This window comes from Antechinus flavipes, chromosome 3 (genome assembly GCF_016432865.1).
Source record: "Antechinus flavipes isolate AdamAnt ecotype Samford, QLD, Australia chromosome 3, AdamAnt_v2, whole genome shotgun sequence".
Taxonomy (NCBI): Eukaryota; Metazoa; Chordata; class Mammalia; order Dasyuromorphia; family Dasyuridae; genus Antechinus; species Antechinus flavipes.
This window is the reverse complement of record NC_067400.1, coordinates 627,911,512-627,938,048: the sequence shown is the minus strand read 5'-3', so window position 1 is coordinate 627,938,048 and position 26,537 is coordinate 627,911,512. Positions and strand designations below refer to the sequence as shown.

The following is a 26,537-nucleotide window of genomic DNA, read 5'->3' as shown; positions in this document are numbered from 1 at the left end:
CTGGTGACCCGAGGCCCCTTGAAGGCTCCTGGGAGGGTCAGGAGATAGACTCCCATCTTCTCACCAGCTGACGTCCTAGGCAAGGCAAAGTGGACATCTTCGAGGTCCTAGAATCATTTTAGTCAGTCCCTCAGGACAGAATGGATGAGAACATGAAGAGGTACAGCAAACCCAGCAAAAGAATTGTTGAGAGCTGCAAGCAGTTGCAGATAAACTGTGGCTGAATGGGTGGGAAATTATTTCTGTCCCAGAGTCTAGCAAATAAAAGCAGAGGGAAAAATCAGGCTCAGGGTTCAACAGAGGGTCTGGGACTGAAGGATCTTAACCTTATCTTAGGAGAAAGGCCAGGCTTCTGGTCTCCCTGTTTCTGCTCCATAAGAATTGGGTTCAGAGAAGGGGGTCCACATGCTTCTGGAGGAGAGGAATATTTACTGCACCTTACATGGTAGGTCTGAGAACTGGCTGCCTTCATGGAGCCACTGTGAGAAGAGACTGGCTGGATCAAAAAGGGAATACCCTTTCCCCTAGGCATGGGATAACTCCCTAGTAATGGGGTGAGCTTATACCCTCTGTCTTCTAGAACTCAGATCCCCAGCTTCTCAAGCCATCAGGTAGATGAAACTTTCTTTGGTTTCTGCTAAGGCTCCAGCCAAACCCAGCTATTCAGTTCCCCACTTAGTGTTTCTATAGAGCTAGCCTGGAGATGTTTGCACTTCACACTGGTGAATCCCAGCCTAGGGATTATTTCAGATCTTTTTGGGTTATGTCAGCAGGACCCCTGTTCTTCCTTAAGTCTTCTTGATTTTCCACAATCTATGTTTTTCCTTAGGTACAGATTTGTTCTGTTTGTGGGAGAAATCTAGAGAACTTGAAATTTACTGATCTACTCCAGAATCCTCCCTCTTGTATAGTTTTTGGTGATGACATTGGCTAAAGATGCATATCTGGTCCACACACACACACTCAGATAGCTGTTATGCCTTCCTGTTCTATCTTCTGCCTCAAACTCAGCCCTACATTCTCCATTCTGGTGGACATAGCTCCTCATTATTGAGAATTTGTGCATATTTACCTCAGAGATATGTCATAAATCACAAGTTATACATGTGCTAAATTCAAAACCCAAACCTAAATTCAAAACCAAAGTTCGTTGCCTAACTTGATCTCTGGGAACACTAATCAGATGAACATCTTTCCACCTAGGGATGAGCACATTGACAATCTAATGTCATCATTCACTGTCGTTGGGTCTCCTCAAATCAAACATCTCCCTTGACCTTCTCATAGTTGATCTTCCTTGTGCAAAATATAAATCCCTTAAGAACATGAACTGTATAACTTTTTTGTAAGTGTCCCAAATTAGCATACTACCTACCACATATTATACACTATGAATTTTTATTCCTTCCTTTTTATGTCAAAAGATATATTGTCACAGATAATATATCAATAAAAAACCAAAGAATGCAGTGATAGTATGATGTGGATCACAACATAAGTACTTTCACCTTTTTGTTGCTGTTTACTTGCTTTTTTCTCATTTTTACAGGTATTTTCATTTCTACCACAGAAATAACCTTGGTTATTGGTATATGGTAAAGATACTCAATGCTACTTGCTCCTTGCCTCAGAGAAGAGCTTTGTTTCCATAGTGTCTATAGTAATTTCTGCTAAGTCTATCTACACCCCTCTACTCTCCCACCTCCCTGTGTACCTTCTAGATACTGGACTGGTAGGAAGGAAATGGGTTTTTGTTGAGACTGATTCCAGTCTACATCAACTAAAGAAGCTTAAGGCAACTTATTTATTTATTTTATTTTTTCATAATTTTTCAAAGCAACCTTTTTAGAGGGAGATTCTGGGTTGGTCTGAAGGAAAAATAAATCAGGAGCTATGGAGAGTAAGCTAACTTTTGAAAGTTCATTTAAATTTAAGACAGGTCAATTAGAATTATCTTTTTTATTTGTTATTACTATTATTAGAATGATCTTTTTTTTTCTCCTTTTATATGTAGCTTGCTATTGAGTAACCTTTATTCACTAAGATCCATGACATCATGGAAGTGGTTCCGTGACATGCAAGTGATTTTGATTTAAGTGAGGGAGAGCTGGTTTACGATTACCAGGGATGATTTCATTTAGGAATGAAAATACATAGTTCCATTTGAATTGGATACATTGAGAGAATTATGGGATGTTTTGAATGAAGATGGCCAGCCAAATAGGTGGAGGGTTCATTTGGAGAGATCTTTTATTTGAAGCAATTGTCTCTCTGTTCCTAGTTATCTCTTTGTTTTGCTTTTGTTTTCTGTCTATGATTTGTTTTGTTTTTGTGTGAATTACATATTAGCCCCTGGATATGGCAATGGAGGGTCACATTAAAAGTTTTTCTGCCTTTTGTTTCTAGTGAGCATAAGAAGTACTGATGCTGTTAGTGGCAGTGCAAAGAATCCTTCTTGTTGGCACAGGTTCAACATGAAAGAATACATGAACCCAAAAAGTCTGGCTGTAAAAGGGAAGTTTATTGTTGGCTGAGAAGCCAGCTTTGCTAGGTAGACAGACTCCTCAGTTGCAAGAGTCCTGACAGAGAAATAGCAAGAGATTATCACTGAGAAGGTCTCTTCACAGCTGGCAGGAGTCCTGGTAGGCAGCTGTGCCAAGAGGAGAGGTCCCTTGGCAAAACATAACCCGACTTTGGACTTCTGCAAAGATTTGAAGTTGAAAATTGTCTTTTTGTAAGAAATCTGAGACTGGGATTTTTATTGAATGAGATTCCTTCAATGTTGTCACTGCCCCCAGCTCTAGATTTCCAATTCAATGAGACCATTTAAGTTCCAGCCACTAGGAGTGATCCTGGACTAATTTTCACTTCACTAGAGGGTGCAGGTACTCAATAGAAATCAGGTCCAGATCTCCAGGTAAATGAGATCACTTAAGTTGGAGCCAAGTAGGGAGTGGTCCTGGGCTAATCTTAATGAAACCACTTAACTGCCCGGAAGGGCTGGCCTCTGTCAGAGGAGAGTTTCAGAGCTCACCCCAAAACTCAAGGAGGACAGTTTCAGGGTTCACCCCCATCAGTATCAAGGCTATATCTTTTTTGTTTTATTTCATCTGGATTATCTTCTATCAGCAACTTCTGTTTGTATTATGGATGGATAATTTTGACAGGATTCCTTTACTTGCATTATTATAATCTAAATGAAAAGGGTAGAAAGAATGAGAACTTTTCAGATGAATGATTCAACTATTGCTTATGATATAATTGTATCTCTCTTCTTTATTCTATTGTGTGTGTGTGTGTGTGTGTGTGTGTGTGTGTGTAGATAGAGGAACAAAGAGAGACAGAAAGGAGAGATAGAGAGAAACAAAGTGACAGAGACAGACAGACACACACACACACACACACAGATAGAAAGCCAGAGACATACAGAGAAAGAGTCAGAGAGAATAAGAGACAAGCAAAAATCAACAGAGAAGCAGGCAAAGAGACAGGTGGACACTTTTCCTTTATGTAGAAATTTATGAAGTTAAAAAGTATCATGACTGTATTTTCACTTAAGTATTATCTGTTAAATGTAAATTTTCAAATTGTAATTCTATGTTTTTTCAATGTGTCATAATCTGAAATATCTTAATGTGTTTTTTTATACAGCAATTTTCCTTCTATACACAACAATACACCCAGATCTCTCTCTCTTCCTTTCTCCCCTTTCTCTTTCCCCATCTATTTCTATCTTTTCCTCATTTTTTCTTTGTCTGAGTAAAGAGTGGTGCTATGCCTAGATGACTTTTTAGTATTTAGGTATTTGCCCTCTACTCACTACCAAAGGAAAATTCAAGAAATACAATCAAGTTGATCATGATTTGTTTTAATTTCTCAAAATTGTCTTTTAGAATAATGTTGGAAAACTGCTTCTTTCCTTCCTCTCTTCCTTCCTTCTTCCCTGTTTCTTTCTTTCCTCATTCTTTCTTCCTTTCTTTCTTCCCTCTTTCCTTCCTTGTTTGTTTCTTGCATCTTTCTCTGAGAACATTTCTTTCTGCCATCCCTCCCTCCTGCTTTCTTTCCTTTCCTCCCTCCCACTTTCCTTCCTCTTTTCCTTCCTTTCCTTCCTTCCTTCCCTTCATCCTTCCCCACTTCTCTTCTGGCCTTCCTTCCTATCTCCTTCTCTACTTTCCTCCCTTCCTTCCTTCCCTCTTTAATCCCTCAATATCCCCATCCTTTACTCTCTCTTCCCTCCCTCCTTTTTCTTTCCTTTGTGTTCCTTCCTTCCTCCTACCCTTTTTATATTTCTTGCATCTGTCTCTTAAAACATTTCTACTTTAGTCAGTGAGAAACTTGTTTTCCTTGATTTAGTTCTAGGTATTGTCTTCTTCATACAGACAGGAGCTGGAATGCTGGGAAACGTCTTTCTCCTTTGTCGTTATACCATCACTTTCTATAATGACAACAGGCTGCGGTCCATAGACTCCATTTTCTTCCACTTGTCTCTGGCCAGCTCCATCATGCTCATTTCCAAGGGAGTCCCTCAGACAATGATTGGTTTGGGGATGAAATATTTCCTGGATCATGTTGGCTGTAATGTGATTCATTTCCTCCACCGAGTGGCCCGTAATGTTTCTCTCACTATCACTTGCTTTCTGAGTGGGTTTCAGATTATCACCATCAATCCTTTTACTTTTTCCATTTGGTCAAAACTCAAAGCTCAAGCCTCAAATTACATTGCTCCCTTTTGCCTTTTTTGCTGGATCCTACACATTCTAATAAATGTCTATATGTTGGGAAATATTCAGAAGTTTACAGAAAGAAGTAACAATACGAGGCTATGGAATACTGGATTCTGTTCACAATTTGCTCTAGCATCATTCAAAGTCTCTGTATTTATAATTTTGTTCTCTATTCCTGATTTCCTTTATTTGGGATTTATGGTCATAGCCAGTGGCTATCTGGTGCTTGTCCGGCAAAGACGCCATGGACAAGTCCAGCATATTCACAGCTCCCACCATTTGCCAATTAGATCTCCTGAGATTAAAGCCACCTACACCATTTTAGTGTTGGTGAGCACCTATATATCCTTCTACTCAATCAATTCTGTTTTGTCATTTTATCTCTTTATTTTTGATAAATATTATGGCTGGTTGATTCCCACATCAGCCCTCTTGGCTGCAAATTTCTCAGCCATCAGTCCATTTGTGCTTATCAGTTCTGATTCCCAACTTCTCCATCATTTCTACTATCTCTGGACAAAGAAAAGATCCCAAGATTCTTTTTCTGGATGTTCCCTAGTTCAACATTCTATTTCTCCTCCTAAGAGGCGATATCATTAAAAAGACAATGAGAGCAGGTCAGTGCGCAGTAGGATAAAAGAGTCACATATCTTATAAATTAGAAGAAACATTAAATGTAAAAATCATTTTCATCATGAGGATCATTATGTCTAGAATTTTTTTGGATCCTTTTATAGTGAACTTTCGTATTTCACCTCTTTCAGATTATTTTGAACTCTCCTTCGGAAATGTATATTAAATATTCTCCTCCTTTAGAAATTATTTTTGTCATAGAATTGAGAATGTTGAGAAAACCAATTTACACTGGTATAGGGACAACTGAGAGATGGCCATCATTTTCTTCTACATATGAAATAAAGGACATATTCTGTTTTACCTGTAATCTACAAAGATTGTAGAAAACATCTGGAGTAAAGAGAGGAGAAAGTTTTGTGAACCTTGTCCCTCATCAGGACTGGCATAAGAGATATATTATGTTACAAGTAGAGATATTTTTCTCTGATTCCATATAATTTATAATGTCTTAGAAGTTCTTGCTACAGTCTATTATAAAACAGATCTCAAAATAACTTAGTAGAAGCTCTCAATTTTCACTTCAAAACCAGATAACCTCATCTCAAACATTATGATTCTGATATTTTTAGTAATAGAGCTATAAGATAAGAATTAAATTACAAACTCATAATTCCCTTGAAATTTTAGAGAACTTAAGTTCTAAAATGTCCTTTTCTATCCTTATCTAAACTGTGGACTTGGTGAAAACTGTGCTAATAATAAATTAGAGGAAGGTTCTTAAAAAAAAAGCTGTGAGAATCTGAAATTGTAAAATAAGTCATTTTGCTTTAAGATTGAATGTTTACAAAAAATAGTTAAGAATGTCTAAATTATTATTGACTCCATTACAATTAACCTTCTGTGATGCAAGTTAGCAAATTTTACAATGATATTAAAATAATTCAATATTAGCTGAAAAATCAAAAGCCAAATATTTTAAAATACCGGCAAAGGTAGAACTCTGAAATCTCTTAGTTTATATATAATCATTTAATCTTTTTTTCCTAAAATTATTCACTTTTTCTTCCAATTATTTAGAAGTCTAAATTTTTTCATTAATTCCATTTTTTCTTTTAAAACTCCAATTAATTCTAATTTTATTTTATTTTTTAAAAGTTTTTTCAAAACACATGTAAAGATAGTTGTCAGCCTTCCCCCTTGCAAATCCTTGTGTTCCAGTGTTTTTTCTCCCTTCCTTCCTTGAACTTCTTCCCCAGAGGACAAGTACTCCAATATATGTTAAACATGTGCAAGTCTTTCATATACATTTCCACAATTATCATGTTGCACAAGTAAAGTCAGACCAAAAGAGAGAGAGAGAGAGAGAGAGAGAGAGAGAGAGAGAGAGAGAGAGAGAGAGAGAGAGAACAAAATGCAATAAAGCAACAACCAATAAAAGTAAAAATATGATGTGATCCACACTCAGTCTCCTTTGGGTACAGATGGTTCTCTTCATCACAAGACCACTGGCAGTGGTCTGAATCATCTGAATGAAAAGAGCCATGTCCATCAGAATTGTTCATTGTATAATACTATTGTTGCGTTGTACAGTGTTTCCATGGTTCAAATGACTTCACTTAGCATCAGTTCATGTAAGTCTTTCCAGGCCTCTATGAAATCATCCTGTTGATCATTTCTTCTAGAACAATAATATTCCATAACATTGATATACCATTCAGCCATTTCCCGACTGATGGGCATCACCTCAGTTTCCAGTTCTTTGCCACTACAAAAAGGGCTGCTAGAAATATTTTTTTCAGGTTGGTAGTCCTTTGAACACAGCTTCCTATTGTTTAGAATGTTTGGATCAGTTTAAAACTCAACTAGCAATGTAAGTGTCTCAGTTTTCCCACATCCCCTCCAATATTCAGCATTACCTTTTTCTGTCATCTTAGGCAATCTGGGAGATGTGTAGTTGTACCTCAGCAACTCCAATTAATTTAATTTAATTCTTCCCTTTAAAGGGGATGAGACTTACAGAAAACATAGATAACAACACTTCATATACAGTACACACACACACACACACACACACACACACACACACTTATGCATATATATAAATGAATTTAAATAAAAATCATAAATTGTATGAGAATAGTAACAAAAAAAGAAAACAAACCTGGGATGGAATGAACAAGCAATTGAAGTAATTCCAAATTACACAGCAGTTCACCTTAAAGTGTTAAAAAGAGGTGTCTTATAGAAAGGACACACTCTACAAATATGTGTTGCTCTCAAATTAAATAATAAACCTAAATAAAACTGATTTTTCTTTGAATTAACATAAGATATTCCCTAACTTGCTCTCCTCTAAGAAACTCTTAGAATGTTCTCTTTTAACCTTGAACTAATTAATAGGTTTATATTTTGTTACCACAAACTTTGGAATAGTTTCATTATTCTTACACCATTTTGAATATTTCCAAGGATGATATCTTCTGCATAATTATATAATTATGAAAAGGCAGATGACAAGAACAGGTTCTTATTTTCTTAGTTGTTTACGATATAGATGGGATAATAACCTCAGACTGAAAATGTTGAGAACTGGCAACTTCTATGCCTATGTTCTAAACCATTACAGAAGGGCTCAAATTTAGCAGCGACAAGATAAATCATAAGACAATTCAAACTGTCTTGGTGAAAGAGATTTGTTATGAAAAGAAGAATCAAGCCAAGTTGTTGAATTAAAGTTCAAAGTGACCTGAACTCTGTTTAATTCATCTCCAGAAAACTTTAAAATAATGCCTCAAAATGAATTCTCTAGTGACATAACTAACAAGAAGACTAACAAGGTGAAAAACTTATTTAACCCAAAATAATTTAGAAGGCTGATGGGAAAAATCTAAATCACTTGGGTCAAAGAGGAATACCATCTAATGCAAATAAGTCAGAAGCAGCCAGTGCCCCAGAAAACCAGGAGAAGAACCCAGACTCTAAGAGAGTTTAGAGAGCCTGTTCCTGACATAGCAGGCAATCAATCAGGTCACATTGCTTGATTGAATAGCAAGTGAGCAGTGGAATAAATCAGTTACACAAGACATACCTATAGTAACCCACTATGGTTTAACAAACCCAAAGATTACAGTTTCTGGCATGAGAACCTATTATTTGACAAAAGCAGCTCCCAAAAAACTCCTTAAAATACTATTGGCAAAAAAGGGAAATAGGCATATATAACACATGTATAAACACACATATATTTACTGAAAAAAGAACTTCTTAAAATAAATTAGTGAAATAGAAAAACATTATCCAAAAATAAAATTAGATTTGGCAAAATGGGAAAATATATATATATATATATATATATATACACACTCAACAAAACAACTCCTTTAGAAATACAACTGCCCAAATTAAAAAAAAAAAAGGTAAAAAAGCTAACTGAAGAAAATAATTAATTAAAAATAGAATTACACAAATGGAATTGAACTCTATGAGACATCAAGTATTAGTTTTAAAAAATGAAACAAAAAGAAGCAAATGTAAAATATCACACTGGAAATACACTGTAAAATAGATGCAGGAGAGACAAGATAAGAATTATCACACTATTTGAAAGCCATGAACAAAAAAGGAACCTGGAGAAATCATTTCAAGAAATCAAGGACAGTCAATATGTCAGAGTAAAGGCAGGAACTCACTTAACATGAGTTAACCGCTCCAAGTTTCTTTAAATAACAACTCTAAAAAATTTTAGAGCATCAGAACACCCCAAAAGACAGAGTAGAATATTTTCCAGCTGAAGGAAACTAGAAGTTCAACAGACACCAGGATGGGAATTCAGTATGCAGTTCCAATGCAAGCTGTCCTAGCATGATCTCAGGCTGGAACCCAGATCCAGACTCGGCTAAACCCCTGAATCAACTCTTATACATGGTGGTTTTCTCCCAGTCACTTTCCTCCCTCAGATGTCTAAAGAGAGTTTGAAACAACTTGCGTTCTTTCTTCTAGATTGAAGCACCCCCACACCCCCGCCAAAAAAAACCCCAGGATCTCTCTTTTCTCTTGTCTTTAGTACTAATCAGCTCCTCCCTTCACATAGGCGGGGTTCATTGTGCAATTTCCACCAATGAAGGAAGTCATAAAAATGACCCTCTGAACAATAGGCTACATTTATATTGGAAAGATGTAGAGCTTGTTGCTTGTCTTCTCCATAAAAAGAAATGCAGGTTAAAAATCAATTGAAAACTAAACAATAAGCTTAAAAAATGAATGGTCAAAGAACACATTCAATAATTTCATTAAAGAAAATGACAAAAATGAGATAGCTTAAGCAGTAATATCAGTAATGCAAGGAAAATTTATCTCTCTAAATATTTATAACAATAAAATAGATAAAGAGCAGACCAATGATTTGGATACATAATTTAAAAATAAAACCTCTAGACAAAGAACAAATTAAAAATCCCAATTAAATATTAAATCAGAATTCTTAAAAATTAAATGAGATTTATAAGGATAATAAAAATTGTGTGTAATAAAACAATTGAATTAATAAAGAGAACTAGAAGATGATTTTATGAAAAAAATAAATAATTGTTTAATTTTTTAAAGTAAGGAATAAAAACAAATCACTAATATTAAAAATGATTTTTTATTGTACTATGTTAAAGAAATGCTTGTTTTTCACAAATGTAAAATAAAAAATTCTTTGAGAGTTAATCAAAATGGCAGTTATATCAAGAAAGTGTTATATATTGCACTCTTAAAATAAAGTGATGAGTTGATCTCTAAAGTGTGGTTAAATATGAAAGTGTAGAGGTTCGTCACAAGCAAACATATACCATATTTTCCCTATACATTTTTTTTAGGCTTTTGGGGAATAGTCCTGAAGCAATAGCAGTCAATGGAAAATAAACCAGATCAATTAAAATCATAGCTCTCTACTTCACTCTGCAGTTATAGTCTTCAGTTTTAGTCCCTTCTGTTTCATATATACATATATATATATATATATATATATATATATATATATATATATATATATATATATATATATATATATATATATATATATATATATATATATATATATATATATATATATATATACATAGATATAGATATAGATATAACTATAGTTATAGTCAACATGAAATTTATCCAAAATCATGACAAAAAACAATTTACTGAGTAATGATAATTGCTTCTGAAAGTGTAGAGATGTGTCCCAGGCAGACATATACCATATTATCACTATACATTATATTTTAGGTTTCTGGGGAATAGTCCTGAGACAGTAATAATAAGTTGAAAATAAACCAGGCTAATTCAAAACATAGCTTCCTACTTCACTCTGCACCCTTCCCGTCAGTTATGGTCAACATAAAATGTATCCAAATTCCTGAAAGAAAAACAATTTACTGCATAATGATGACTGTGTCTGCAATAAAATCACAGAATTATCCTATAAAATGATATAATCCTAAGAATAGGGCCTTCCTCTGGAAATGTAGTTTCCCAGTGCAATAAGTTTAAAATGTACTTTTCAGGAGCATCTAAGTAAATTATTTTTACAATTAAAGAGTATACTGAGATGGCCAGACTTAGAGGCAGGAAGATTCATTTTCCTGAGTACAAATCTCACCTCAGACAATCACTTGCTGTGTGATCCTGGGCAAATCACTTGACTCTGTTTGCCTCAGTTTCCTCAACTACAAAATGAGGAGAGAAAATGGCAAACCACGACCCTTTCATTGCTAAGCAAAAGTCAAATGGGATCTCAGATTTGGGCACAACAAAAATGATTGAAGAATTGAAACATTATACAAGTCAGGTCCGTGTGTGTGTGTGTGTGTGTGTGTGTGTGTGTGTATGTGTGTGTGTGTTTGTATGTTGCAGACTTCTGTCAAAGATGAGTAAAGCCTATGGACTATGAGAAAACATTTTCAAAAATATAACATTTTCAAAGGAAATAGATTATATCAAAACTCAATTATATAAGGTAATGTTACATATGTGTATATGTGTTTATTTATATATGGATCCTACATTAAAAAGCCTAAAGCACAGATAATGAGACTACAGGAAGCAGAATTGTGGAAGAGAGAGACTACTTTTTAAATTTAATTTGTAATTTAAAAAGCTATATGTAATAAATGTTTACACTTTAAGATACATTCTTATTTTTAAATTTTTATGTTCAATTCTTAAGTTCATAATAAAAGAGATAAAGATTTTTAAAAGAATAAATATAGGTTTTTTTAAATGCAGAGAGTGAATATGCTATTAATGAAGATGAAATCAGAGCAATTCTAGAAAGTTATTTGATACAATTGTATGCCAGTAAATTTCTACCAAATTCCTATTGTGAAACAAATTTACTACTGATGCTTTAACCAGGAAAATGAAAAAGATAAAAGGAAAATTATAGGCTAATTCCATTAATGAATATGTATGTAAAAATTCTAAACAAAATACTACTTGGGAGACTGCAACAATATGTTACAAAGATTTTTACATTGTGATTTAGTATGATTTATACTAGGAAATTTTCACATAAGGAAAATGTATAACATTATTGATTATATCAATAACAAAAGTAAGAAAAATGCTATCAATAGATGAAGAAAAAACTTTTGATAAAATATTATATGCATTTTTTATTAAAAAACAATCAAACTTGAAAATAATCTACTAGTTAATGTGTTAGAAATACTAGCAATATCAACGAGAGAAGGAAAAAGCCTGAAGGAATCTAAATGGACAATGAATAAATTTTAGGTGATTTTTTATTTGTGATTTTTAAATTCATTTTTAACAAATACAAAACAAGAAATGGGGAAAAACATTTCTGTGTCTTTGATATATAATACTAAATTTCCATTTCAAGAAAACCTATCTAATAAATACTACATATCGTTTTCAAAGTTTTCCAGCTTTTCTTTGTTTCCTTCTAGGTTTTCTTTTGCTCTCTGCTGTGACTTTTATTTTCTTTTTCCCCTCTCTCTCCCTACCTACCCTGTAACCTAAAGAAGGCTACAATTACATGTGGTTATATGTAGATAGATAGATAGAGTTAGAGATAGAGATAGAGAAAGAGATAGAGATAGATAGATAGATACCTATAAACATAGATACACACACTCACATACATTTATGTAAAACCACGTTGTCCATGTTTTCATTTGTCATGTCTTTCTGTGGAGGTGGATAGCATCTTCCGCCATTGGTATAAGTCTTTACATACTGTTTTTCTTACTGTTTTGCTTAATCAACCAACTTATCATATCCTTTACCCTAGCGGTATTTCAACACAATGAGATGTGAAAGTTTGTCTATGGTAGTTTCTTCTTAATTTTCTGCATTTCTTCTATTCTTATCTATATTGATGTATTTATAGAAGAAATTTTTAATTTAAAATAAGCAAAATTATCCATTTTACACTTCAACGATGCCCTCACCTTATAATATAATTTAAACTATGACAATACCAAATTTAATATAGTATATATTAATTAATATATTTATTGTATTTAATTTGATTTATTTTAAGTATATTATTTAACATAATATAATTTAATATAGCATAATTTAAACTGTGACCCTACTGAATCCCTTCCATTACATTTTTCTTTTTTTCCCCCTGGTTTCTTTGAAATTCCTGACCTTTTGTTCTTACAAAGGAAGAATTTCTGAAGAAACAAAGAATTCAAAAGAAAGTTTTAAGAAACCCCAGGAACTGATGCTTTATTGATCAGCAAGTCTTTTCTACTTTCAGTGTTACTGGAAGCAAGGCTGCACTTCATTTGCAAAACAATGGACATTGTAATGTTCGGGCTAGCTTTCTGGAGGATCTCTGGGACCTTAGTGCAGGAGTGCAAGAGGCAGGAGAGCCACCAGGAGGATGGTCAAAAATGTAATGTCTCATTTCCAGTCCTCTCAGCCCTTAAATACCTTGGTATGATTGCACATTACAGTATGTGTGAACTAGAGAACCACTGCATCACCATGCTAAGTACTAAGTATATGTGTATTAAAGAACCATCATCTCATCAATTCTACTGAATTAATACCTTGTTGTAAGTATCCATGTTTCAAGTATACTTCTCCAGAGTTCTTGCCCTCTACAAGACATGATATGAATTTGTTTTATTGTCTAGATCTTTATTCTTCAATAATTTTTAAGGATATTGAAGTCTTGAAATAATTTTTTCCCTATACTATTTATATTGACACAAATCATTTATATTCATAGGTCTCAATCATCTTGAGAGTTTTCTTTCAAAAATGTTTACACATTTGTTTCCTTTTTATCAGAAATGCTCAAAAGTTCTCCATTCCAACAAGATGATAGTGTACATATTTTATCGGATCCTTAAGACCTCACAAATCTCTACAAAACAGAAATTATTCTGCAAAGATAAAATAGCTTCTGTTGTTCCATAGTCTAGGACAATTAGAATCCAAAAGAAAAACCCATTTATTTATTTAGGAAAACTCCTAGAACTGATGCTTTATTGATCAGCAAGTCTTTTCTACTTTCAGTGTTACTGGAAGCAAGGCTGCACTTCATTTGCAAAACAATGGACATTGTAATGTTCGGGCTAGCTTTCTGGAGGATCTCTGGGACCTTAGTGCAGGAGTGCAAGAGGCAGGAGAGCCACCAGGAGGATGGTCAAAAATGTAATGTCTCATTTCCAGTCCTCTCAGCCCTTAAATACCTTGGTATGATTGCACATTACAGTATGTGTGAACTAGAGAACCACTGCATCACCATGCTAAGTACTAAGTATATGTGTATTAAAGAACCATCATCTCATCAATTCTACTGAATTAATACCTTGTTGTAAGTATCCATGTTTCAAGTATACTTCTCCAGAGTTCTTGCCCTCTACAAGACATGATATGGATTTGTTTTATTGTCTAGATCTTTATTCTTCAATAATTTTTAAGGATATTGAAGTCTTGAAATAATTTTTTCCCTATACTATTTATATTGACACAAATCATTTATATTCATAGGTCTCAATCATCTTGAGAGTTTTCTTTCAAAAATGTTTACACATTTGTTTCCTTTTTATCAGAAATGCTCAAAAGTTCTCCATTCCAACAAGATGATAGTGTACATATTTTATCGGATCCTTAAGACCTCACAAATCTCTACAAAACAGAAATTATTCTGCAAAGATAAAATAGCTTCTGTTGTTCCATAGTCTAGGACAATTAGAATCCAAAAGAAAAACCCATTTATTTATTTAGGAAAACTCCTAGAACTGATGCTTTGCTGACCCCAAAATCATTCAGCATGCCTTCTTTACTTCCAGTACTACTGAAAGTAAGGCTGCATTTCAATGGCAGATCAATGGACATGTTATGGGCTTTCACCCACAGTCACTTCTGTATCAAGTTTTCCCCCTTTCCTTTCTAGTGGTTTAAAGACCATGGTTCCAGGCTGCACAAGTTTGCTTGGGCCCCAACAGCCAGTTTGGCCAAAACTCTTCAAGTGCAAAAGCCTGTGGGGTCTGAATTCTCACCAGTTCTATATCCTTTACCAAATTAGTTACCCTGAGTTTGGTCCAGTTTCCTCAACTCTAAAAATGAGAATAACAAAGAGATTTTTACATCCAGGTGTGGTTTTTAGAATCCAAGGAGATAGCAATATTATCTGTTAATTATCAATTAATATTATTTAGCATGCTGCCTGAAACATTATAGTATATATATATATATATATATATATATATATATATATATATATATATATGCTAGCTATTTTATTATATGGTATCTTATATTATTTTAATTATTATTAATTTATAGCTCCATGAAAAATGTATTAATTTTCCTGATATTCTATACCTTTCTAATGTGTGACTACACTTACAATGTTATTTTTTTATTTTTGCTGTTTTTCTGGTTGTTCTGTTTCATTTATATGTTCATTAATATATGCTATTATTGTTCATATTATTTTTCTTTAACCCAGTCCTTATTTTGAAAAAATTAAGTATCCAAATGTAGATTTTTACTTTTTTTTTTACTATTTATATTGTTGTGCCATATTCATACTAATTACCACAAAATACCAAATGAAGGTATTAATTCTGCCTGCTTTGCCTGTGACAGCATCTTTAACAAGTACATCTCTGCTCTCCTGGAGCTCAAGAAAGTTCCTCTTCTCTTGGAGTTTTGCTAATGACTTGATCCTCATAATTATTCATTACTAATTGAAGATGGGAGATTGTCAATTAGTGGGAATACTTGAAAGCTTTTTCAGCTGGAGCAAAACTTTACTTTTTTAAACATGTCCCTTTTTCCCTTGGCAGACTAATGTCATTGGTGCTGCCCATGACATAATAATCCCACCTGTGGAGATAAATGGGCTCAGATGATGCAGTCCTTATAACTGGGATCTGCCTGAGCCATCACATATGCACACACAAGTACAAAGTGATGCAATTTGTTTGACTCAGCCCTTTCTTTCATCCTAGAAGCAGAGAACAATCAGGTGAGTGTCTTCTATCTCAGTTTTATATCTTGGGACTTAGAAGCAGAAAATATTCTTCCAGGAAAAAAAAATAGAGTTAGAGTGTTGTTCAGTCCCTGTCTGCAGGGGACAAGGAAGATACCTTGAAAAGGCTGTCGAGCAGGTCTTGGAATTTTTCCTTTCAATCCTATTTGTATCCCTGTCTTTATTGATATTTTCTCCCCTACTTCATGATCTCATCTCTCATAAGTGATTTTTCAACAATCCATAACTGTTGTACCTACCTTTAGAGCACCCTAGATGTTTCATTCGCACCTGTTGTGAGGAGCATTTTTCTAAACCCCACTCTCCTGAACTCACTTCTCTGATATTTTGGACTTTTTCTCTTTTTTCTAGATTTTGAGAATTCTGTCTTTCTGGTGAGAATGAAAATTGTTTTGTTTTTTTTTTTCACCCTCCATTCTCTGCTCTTTGTCTCCTCTTCTTTCTTCTTCTTTTCTCTTCCCTTTGTTCTTTCAGTTTGTCTCTTCTCCTGAGCTGCTCTGATTGATGTTTATTGCCTCTGGCTTTTCTTCTTTGAGCAACCTCTGAAACCTTTGTCTTTCTCCTGTTAATACTCTCTTTTCTCATCTATTGTTTATCCTACCTTTTCAGACATTTAAAAGGGTCCAAGAGTGTCTGGGTAGTTTATTCATGTATGAATAAGGCCAGCAGGTTACTAGTAATAGGGTGGTTATTTGGTGAACAGACACGTTTATATAAGCTACAGAAGAGTTCATGGATCACGGACCATCAAATAGCAATCAAATCTAGTTAGTTAATGTGATTGAAGGTGGATTATATTAAAATGAAGGGTTGAGTATCTTTTGATAGGAATAGTATCTCTACATCATATTAACCATAGTTTCAGGCTATCAGTTCAAAAAATGTATACCTTACCCAAGCATGAGCAGAACAGTACAGGTTTCCCAAATTTAGATTAAATTCTTTATAAGGTTGGGTGTAGTCCGCCTGACATTGAGGAGAGTCACTGCAATCTCATAAGTACTTTCCTTGTGAAGAACTGAACTTTTAAAGGACTTTAGAAGAAAGTAGAAGAAATAACTCATTGGATTTGGGGAAGGATGAATTTAAAAGTCTTTACACAACAGCAGATGAGTATCCTATCAAACTTGGAATCAATACCTGTCCTTTTTTATATCCAAAATGCAAGTCCTTCTTTAGATGCCCCATTTGTTGAGTACCAGAAGTCACAACCTATTAAGAGTGAATATTCTCCCCATGTGAATGTGAATCTCTACCTGATTCCATCACAATTGCTTCCATGGCTTCTTCTTTATTTGAACATAGTTAAGCTCTTACTCTGTTTCCCTATTGGCTGAATACTATCCTCTCTGAAAATTCTAATTCTCTCATGTTTTTCTAAGTCTCCTCCTCTGATCTCATCAATACAACTACATCCTCAAGTGTAAGTATTCTCCACCTCTGCTTAGAAACATTTGCAAGTCTGATCCCCCCCATTACTTTTTCCCTTTTAATTTTTATTTCCTCATTCATATCCTAGCAATCTAATTTCCAATTCTTCTGTTTCAATTTCCTAATTTGTTTCATTTCTCTGTATTTCTCTAATTCAATTTTGATAACTCTGTGGAAACTAAACTACCATTCCCACCAAGAGCTCTGAATCACTTCACAATTTATTGGGTATTAATATTCATTTCTCATAACTTCAGATCATAGTTAAATTCCCACCTTTGTCAAGAAGCCTTTGCTGATTGTGTTAATACCTATGTTTTCCCTCTATTTACTATATATAATATACTATATATATATATATATTATGTCTTACTATTTCTATATCTAATTTCTCCTAAGTTGTTTTCTAATTTTTACCTCAGTAGACTGGGAGCTTCTTAAAAAACAGTTACTACTTTTTAGTTTTCTTTTTTTCTCTCAAAATTTAGTATTAAACCTATCCTATAGTGATACTGTCATCTTCTGGTACTTATAATTTTTTTAAAGCAAAAGTTTTAAGAATGATTTTAGCATAAAATCCTTTATGTCTTCATTTGTGTGCTTTTTTAAATATAGTTTAGATTTTTTTAAATGACTAGGCGTCATACAAATTTTTTTCCAGTATATTTATGGAGTTGCTAATAGTTGCTAACAATTGGACAGAGGGAGGAACTCCCTGTCCTAAGAAAGGTCTCCATCTCTCCTGTCTCCATCCTTGCACTTTTCTCCACTCTCGTGCCACAAAGAGAGGGACATCAGACATTAGGCCTGTTGGTAGGTCCTAGCAAAAAGAAGTTACTTCTCATTTGACAACTTATTGCCTTGCCTATGTACTGGAAAGTTCCTGTGTACCAAGGTTGTTTTAGGCAATTAGGGAATTGCCCCCAGTCATAAACAACAAAAGTGGAATCATCTATCAACCTTTGTTGAGCTTTGTCTCTTCTAGGCTCCAGGACATCAACTTCCAAACTCTTGTTCAACCTGAATACCAACTCCTACCTGATTCTGAATCTCAGAAGGCCCTGCATACCGCTGCCATCATCTTCAAGTCACACATTTCCCCTCTGCAGTCTGGACTCTGCTAGGCAGGGCCTGCTCTACTCCCTTTATCAGCCTGAAGTAACTCCAGAAGATGACAACTAACTCCAGATGCAAAAGAGGCTCTTGAAGGCAGTAGAGATGGCACTTATTCAAACTATTATTAGAAGAGACTTAGAAAACCCAACTGCAGTTATTCATCAAAAAAACAAGGGATTCTGGAATGGTTTCCTTCCCAGGCTCAGCCTGTACATCATTTAGTCATTTATCCTATATTGGCAGTAAATATGACTAAAAGGCCATAAGGAGAGTCCTACAACTTTCAGGGTTTATACCTCATATTCTATATATTCCATATACTCAAACCCAAACTGATTCCTTTTTGCAAGCATTCCCTGAATGGCAATGCTTGTTAACTTATGCTCTAAATCTCCATCATGAATCACCTTTGTGTCTCACATACATACATCTTGGCCATGGACTTTGGAAACTAAACCTTCTCAGAAGTCACTTTCAGGTCTTACCATATTCACAGATGCCAACAAAAATAATAAATGTTTTGTTTATTCTATGGAGTTAGCAATAAAGAGGTTTATTATATCCCATTTACTTTACACAGCAAAATGAACCATATGTATTCATTCTTGCTCTGCAATTTTACCCTTATGGTTGCAATCTAGTCACAGAGTCAGCTTATGCTGCTGGTGTTTTGTCACTCATCTCCTCATTGACAATCTGGTGATATTTGCCCAGATTTTGACTGCCAGGAACAGAATCCATGAATATTCTGGACTGCAGTAGTTAAAACTGAATGTACTATACTCTCTATCTATATAAGTGGCATACCATTAGAAGGGTTGGTAGACACAGGCACAGATCATACAGTCATTAGGGGTGCCAAGTGGTCCAGTCACTAGCCAAAGATTAAGGTAGACTACATGTCTGGTGTAGGAGGATCAATAGCAGCTGAAGTGAGTGCTACCCCTTTGAGATGGACATTTGAAGGTGAAACAGGAGTTGAAAAGATCCCCATCAATCTGTGGCTAAAAGACATCTTACAACAGTTAGGATTACAAATGAGGACTTAGGCTTTTTAGGCAGAGCTGCTGTTCCTGCACTCTCACCTGCTCCCATTCAATGGAAAAGTCATACACCAGTGTGGATAGAACAGTGGCCCTGAGCTAGCCATAAAATTCAGACCTTATTAAACAATAGTACAGGAGCAACTGGATCGAGGACACTCACAACCTTCTCTAAGTCCTTGGAATTCTCCTGTATTTTGTTGTAAGAAAGAAACCATAGACTGTTTTGGAAAACTGGGAAATGTGTAGCTAATATTCCAGGCACTAATAAAGGTAGACAATATGTGAACTATGGCCCAAGAGTACCAGTAGCATCAGAGGCTTGAAATTAGTCTCTAAAATTAGGCATTGATCCATACTTAACACCATACATCAAGATAAGGTCAAAATGGATTCATGACCTAGGCATAAAGAATGAGGTTATAAATAAATTGGAAGAGCATAGGAGAGTTTACCTCTCAGACCTGTGGAAGAGGAAGGAATTTATGAACAAAGAAGAACTAGAGATAATTATTAATCACAAAACAGAAAATTTTGATTATATCAAATTGAAAATTTTTCGTACAAACAAAATTAATGCAGACAAGATTAGAAAGGAAGCAATAAACTGGGAAAACATTTTTACAGTCCAAGGTTCTGATAAAGGCCTCATTTCCAAAATATAGAGAGAATTGACTCTAATTTGTAAGAAATCAAGCCATTCTCCAATTGATAAATGGTCAAAGGATATGAACAGACAATTCTCAGACAAAGAAATGGAAACTGTTCCTAGCCATATGAAAATATGCTCCAAGTCATTGTTAATCAGAGAAATGCAAATTAAGACAACTCTGAGATACCACTACAAACTTTCTCTCCACTGTGGATTTTCTCACTTTCCAAGTTACCAGGACCATCTGGTCAAATTGGCTAAGATAACAGGAAAAAATGATGAGGAATGTTGGAGGGGATGTGGGAAAACCAGGACACTGATGCATTGTTGGTGGAGTTGTGAACGAATCCAACCATTCTGGAGAGCAGTCTGGAATTATGCCCCAAAAGTTGTCAAACTGTGCATACCTTTTGATCGGGCACTGCTACTTCTGGGCTTATATCCCAAAGAGATACTGAAGATGGGAAAGGGACCTGTATGTGCCAAAATGTTTGTGGCAGCCCTGTTTGTAGTGGCTAGAAACTGGAAAATGAATGGATACACATCAACTGGAGAATGGTTGGGTAAATTGTGGTATATGGATATTATGGAACATTATTGTTCTGTAAGAAATGACCAGTAGGATGAATACAGAGAGGCTTGGAGAGACTTAAATGAACTGATGCTAAGTGAAATGAGCAGATCCAGGAGATCATAATACACTTCAACAACCATACTGTATGAGGATGTATTCTGATGGAAGTGGATTTCTTTGACAAAGAGATCTAACTCAGTTTCAATTGATGAATGATGGACAGAAGCAGCTACACCCAAAGAAAGAACACTGGGAAATGAATGTAAACTGTTTGCATTTTTGTTTTTCTTCCCGGGTTATTTTTACCTTCTGAATCCAATTCTCCCTGTGCAACAAGAGAACTGTTTGGTTCTGCACACATATATTGTATCTGGCATATACTGTGACATGTTTAACATGTATAGGACTGCCTTGCCATCTGGGGGAGGGGGTGGAGGAAGAGGAGGAGGAGGAGGAGGAGGAGGAGGAGGAGGAGGAGGAGGAGGAGGAGGAGGAGGAGGAGGAGGAGGAGGAGGAGGAGGAGGAGGAGGAGGAGGAGGAGGAGGAGGAGGAGGAGGAGGAGGAGGAGGAGGAGGAGGAGGAGGAGGAGGAGGAGGAGGAGGAGGTGGAGGAGGAGGAGGAGGAGGAGGAGGAGGAGGAGGAGGAGGAGGAGGAGGAGGAGGAGGAGGAGGAGGAGGTGGAGGAGGAGGAGGAGGAGGAGGAGGAGGAGGAGGAGGAGGAGGAGGAGGAGGTGGAGGAGGAGGAGGAGGAGGAGGAGGAGGAGGAGGAGGAGGAGGAGGAGGAGGAGGAGGAGGAGGAGGAGGAGGAGGAGGAGTAGTTAAAACTGAATGTACTATACTCTCTATCTATATAAGTGGCATACCATTAGAAGGGTTGGTAGACACAGGCACAGATCATACAGTCATTAGGGGTGCCAAGTGGTCCAGTCACTAGCCAAAGATTAAGGTAGACTACATGTCTGGTGTAGGAGGATCAATAGCAGCTGAAGTGAGTGCTACCCCTTTGAGATGGACATTTGAAGGTGAAACAGGAGTTGAAAAGATCCCCATCAATCTGTGGCTAAAAGACATCTTACAACAGTTAGGATTACAAATGAGGACTTAGGCTTTTTAGGCAGAGCTGCTGTTCCTGCACTCTCACCTGCTCCCATTCAATGGAAAAGTCATACACCAGTGTGGATAGAACAGTGGCCCTGAGCTAGCCATAAAATTCAGACCTTATTAAACAATAGTACAGGAGCAACTGGATCGAGGACACTCACAACCTTCTCTAAGTCCTTGGAATTCTCCTGTATTTTGTTGTAAGAAAGAAACCATAGACTGTTTTGGAAAACTGGGAAATGTGTAGCTAATATTCCAGGCACTAATAAAGGTAGACAATATGTGAACTATGGCCCAAGAGTACCAGTAGCATCAGAGGCTTGAAATTAGTCTCTAAAATTAGGCATTGATCCATACTTAACACCATACATCAAGATAAGGTCAAAATGGATTCATGACCTAGGCATAAAGAATGAGGTTATAAATAAATTGGAAGAGCATAGGAGAGTTTACCTCTCAGACCTGTGGAAGAGGAAGGAATTTATGAACAAAGAAGAACTAGAGATAATTATTAATCACAAAACAGAAAATTTTGATTATATCAAATTGAAAATTTTTCGTACAAACAAAATTAATGCAGACAAGATTAGAAAGGAAGCAATAAACTGGGAAAACATTTTTACAGTCCAAGGTTCTGATAAAGGCCTCATTTCCAAAATATAGAGAGAATTGACTCTAATTTGTAAGAAATCAAGCCATTCTCCAATTGATAAATGGTCAAAGGATATGAACAGACAATTCTCAGACAAAGAAATGGAAACTGTTCCTAGCCATATGAAAATATGCTCCAAGTCATTGTTAATCAGAGAAATGCAAATTAAGACAACTCTGAGATACCACTACAAACTTTCTCTCCACTGTGGATTTTCTCACTTTCCAAGTTACCAGGACCATCTGGTCAAATTGGCTAAGATAACAGGAAAAAATGATGAGGAATGTTGGAGGGGATGTGGGAAAACCAGGACACTGATGCATTGTTGGTGGAGTTGTGAACGAATCCAACCATTCTGGAGAGCAGTCTGGAATTATGCCCCAAAAGTTGTCAAACTGTGCATACCTTTTGATCGGGCACTGCTACTTCTGGGCTTATATCCCAAAGAGATACTGAAGATGGGAAAGGGACCTGTATGTGCCAAAATGTTTGTGGCAGCCCTGTTTGTAGTGGCTAGAAACTGGAAAATGAATGGATACACATCAACTGGAGAATGGTTGGGTAAATTGTGGTATATGGATATTATGGAACATTATTGTTCTGTAAGAAATGACCAGTAGGATGAATACAGAGAGGCTTGGAGAGACTTAAATGAACTGATGCTAAGTGAAATGAGCAGATCCAGGAGATCATAATACACTTCAACAACCATACTGTATGAGGATGTATTCTGATGGAAGTGGATTTCTTTGACAAAGAGATCTAACTCAGTTTCAATTGATGAATGATGGACAGAAGCAGCTACACCCAAAGAAAGAACACTGGGAAATGAATGTAAACTGTTTGCATTTTTGTTTTTCTTCCCGGGTTATTTTTACCTTCTGAATCCAATTCTCCCTGTGCAACAAGAGAACTGTTTGGTTCTGCACACATATATTGTATCTGGCATATACTGTGACATGTTTAACATGTATAGGACTGCCTTGCCATCTGGGGGAGGGGGTGGAGGAAGAGGAGGAGGAGGTGGAGGAGGAGGAGGAGGAGGAGGAGGAGGAGGAGGTGGAGGAGGAGGAGGTGGAGGAGGAGGAGGTGGAGGAGGAGGAGGAGGTGGAGGAGGAGGAGGTGGAGGAGGAGGAGGAGGAGGAGGTGGAGGAGGAGGAGGAGGTGGAGGAGGAGGAGGTGGAGGAGGAGGAGGTGGAGGAGGAGGAGGAGGAGGAGGAGGTGGAGGAGGAGGAGGTGGAGGAGGAGGAGGTGGAGGAGGAGGAGGAGGTGGAGGAGGAGGAGGTGGAGGAGGAGGAGGAGGTGGAGGAGGAGGAGGAGGAGGAGGAGGTGGAGGAGGAGGAGGTGGAGGAGGAGGAGGTGGAGGAGGAGGAGGTGGAGGAGGAGGAGGTGGAGGAGGAGGAGGTGGAGGAGGAGGAGGAGGTGGAGGAGGAGGAGGAGGAGGAGGAGGAGGTGGAGGAGGAGGAGGTGGAGGAGGAGGAGGAGGAGGAGGAGGTGGAGGAGGAGGAGGTGGAGGAGGAGGAGGAGGTGGAGGAGGAGGAGGAGGAGGAGGAGGTGGAGGAGGAGGAGGTGGAGGAGGAGGAGGTGGAGGAGGAGGAGGTGATGGTGGTGGTGGTGGTGGTGGTGGTGGTGGTGGAGGAGGAGGAGGAGGTGGAGGAGGAGGAGGAGGAGGAGGTGGAGGAGGAGGAGGTGATCGAGGACACTCACAACCTTCTCTAAGTCCTTGGAATTCTCCTGTATTTTGTTGTAAGAAAGAAACCATAGACTGTTTTGGAAAACTGGGAAATGTGTAGCTAATATTCCAGGCACTAATAAAGGTAGACAATATGTGAACTATGGCCCAAGAGTACCAGTAGCATCAGAGGCTTGAAATTAGTCTCTAAAATTAGGCATTGATCCATACTTAACACCATACATCAAGATAAGGTCAAAATGGATTCATGACCTAGGCATAAAGAATGAGGTTATAAATAAATTGGAAGAGCATAGGAGAGTTTACCTCTCAGACCTGTGGAAGAGGAAGGAATTTATGAACAAAGAAGAACTAGAGATAATTATTAATCACAAAACAGAAAATTTTGATTATATCAAATTGAAAATTTTTCGTACAAACAAAATTAATGCAGACAAGATTAGAAAGGAAGCAATAAACTGGGAAAACATTTTTACAGTCCAAGGTTCTGATAAAGGCCTCATTTCCAAAATATAGAGAGAATTGACTCTAATTTGTAAGAAATCAAGCCATTCTCCAATTGATAAATGGTCAAAGGATATGAACAGACAATTCTCAGACAAAGAAATGGAAACTGTTCCTAGCCACATGAAAATATGCTCCAAGTCATTGTTAATCAGAGAAATGCAAATTAAGACAACTCTGAGATACCACTACAAACTTTCTCTCCACTGTGGATTTTCTCACTTTCCAAGTTACCAGGACCATCTGGTCAAATTGGCTAAGATAACAGGAAAAAATGATGAGGAATGTTGGAGGGGATGTGGGAAAACCAGGACACTGATGCATTGTTGGTGGAGTTGTGAACGAATCCAACCATTCTGGAGAGCAGTCTGGAATTATGCCCCAAAAGTTGTCAAACTGTGCATACCTTTTGATCGGGCACTGCTACTTCTGGGCTTATATCCCAAAGAGATACTGAAGATGGGAAAGGGACCTGTATGTGCCAAAATGTTTGTGGCAGCCCTGTTTGTAGTGGCTAGAAACTGGAAAATGAATGGATACACATCAACTGGAGAATGGTTGGGTAAATTGTGGTATATGGATATTATGGAACATTATTGTTCTGTAAGAAATGACCAGTAGGATGAATACAGAGAGGCTTGGAGAGACTTAAATGAACTGATGCTAAGTGAAATGAGCAGATCCAGGAGATCATAATACACTTCAACAACCATACTGTATGAGGATGTATTCTGATGGAAGTGGATTTCTTTGACAAAGAGATCTAACTCAGTTTCAATTGATGAATGATGGACAGAAGCAGCTACACCCAAAGAAAGAACACTGGGAAATGAATGTAAACTGTTTGCATTTTTGTTTTTCTTCCCGGGTTATTTTTACCTTCTGAATCCAATTCTCCCTGTGCAACAAGAGAACTGTTTGGGTCTGCACACATATATTGTATCTGGCATATACTGTGACATGTTTAACATGTATAGGACTGCCTTGCCATCTGGGGGAGGGGGTGGAGGAAGAGAGGGGAAAAGTCGGAACAGAAGCCAGTGCAAGGGATAATGTTGTAAAAACTTAGCCAGGCATGGGTTCTGTCAATAAAAAGTTAACTATTTTTAAAAGAATAATAATAAAAATAAATAAAGTATAAAAAAAGAAAGAAAGAAGTCTCTAAAATGAAGGCTCGCCCTCCCCCTGTCCTCCTCTCGGGATCCCATTCCTCCCCATCCCCCTCTGTGCCCTTTTTCTGGTCCCGACGCGGAAGGAGACAAGAGGCTACGTGGGCGTCCTTGACAGCCAGGGATATAAGTACCGGCCCCAGACCTCCTGGAGCTTCAGAAGGCACTTGGAGCAGCTGGTGGAGGAAGCAGAGCGAGTCCGTCCGCCATCGGTCAGAGTGTCTGCGCTTTCTAGGCTCGAATTACTACGTAAGTTTTTTTTTTTTTTTTTTTTTTTTTTTTTTTTTTTTTTTTTTTTTTTTTTTTTTTTTTTTTTTTTTTTCTTTCTTTCTGTATCTTTGCGGTGATGAAGGGTCCCCCTGAGCGACGGTTTATTGTCCCAATGTTCTCTCGGCCCCAGCGCCGGAAACTCTTCCAATCCAGGGCCGCCAATGGAAGCGAGCTCCCGATTGTAGAGGGCTCTCCCCTGTGTGCGGCAGCAGGGGGGCCTGGGGACAGCTCCTTGGCTACCTCGGCCCCGAACCGGGGCCACCCGGGCTCCCTGCCTCCCGCCCCGAACGGGGAGCAGGGAAACCGCAAGGTTGTGAAGGAGAAAGGGAAAGGGGACCAGGGAAAGGCCGAGTCCTCCCCTTGGCTGAATGCCCGCCATGTCTCCTTGGAAGGAGAGTGTCCCCAGCTCCTTGCCTTGGAAAACCCTGCCAGCAAAGCGGTGCAGGGCCGCCTTGTGCCGCTCTGGCCCGAGGCTCTGCCGGGAAGCACCCCCGGGCCCAGGGAAGGCCAT

At 37.2% G+C, this 26,537-nt stretch overlaps 2 protein-coding genes across 2 annotated transcripts in view; one reads left to right on the top strand and one right to left on the bottom strand.

Annotated features, from left to right (window-relative positions):
- The window catches only part of LOC127557646 (uncharacterized), a 370,654-nt gene that overhangs the window by 262,849 nt on the left and 81,268 nt on the right, over window positions 1–26,537 (bottom strand). The gene's annotated exons all lie outside the window — the stretch shown is intronic.
- The window catches only part of LOC127556677 (vomeronasal type-1 receptor 1-like), a 27,859-nt gene continuing 4,716 nt past the window's right edge, over window positions 3,395–26,537 (top strand). Inside the window, exon 1 of the mRNA XM_051989973.1 lies at window positions 3,395–6,519. Within this exon, the coding sequence (XP_051845933.1) occupies window positions 4,392–5,324 (933 nt within the window). The 5' untranslated portion in view covers window positions 3,395–4,391 and the 3' untranslated portion in view covers window positions 5,325–6,519. The remainder of the gene's footprint in view (window positions 6,520–26,537) is intronic.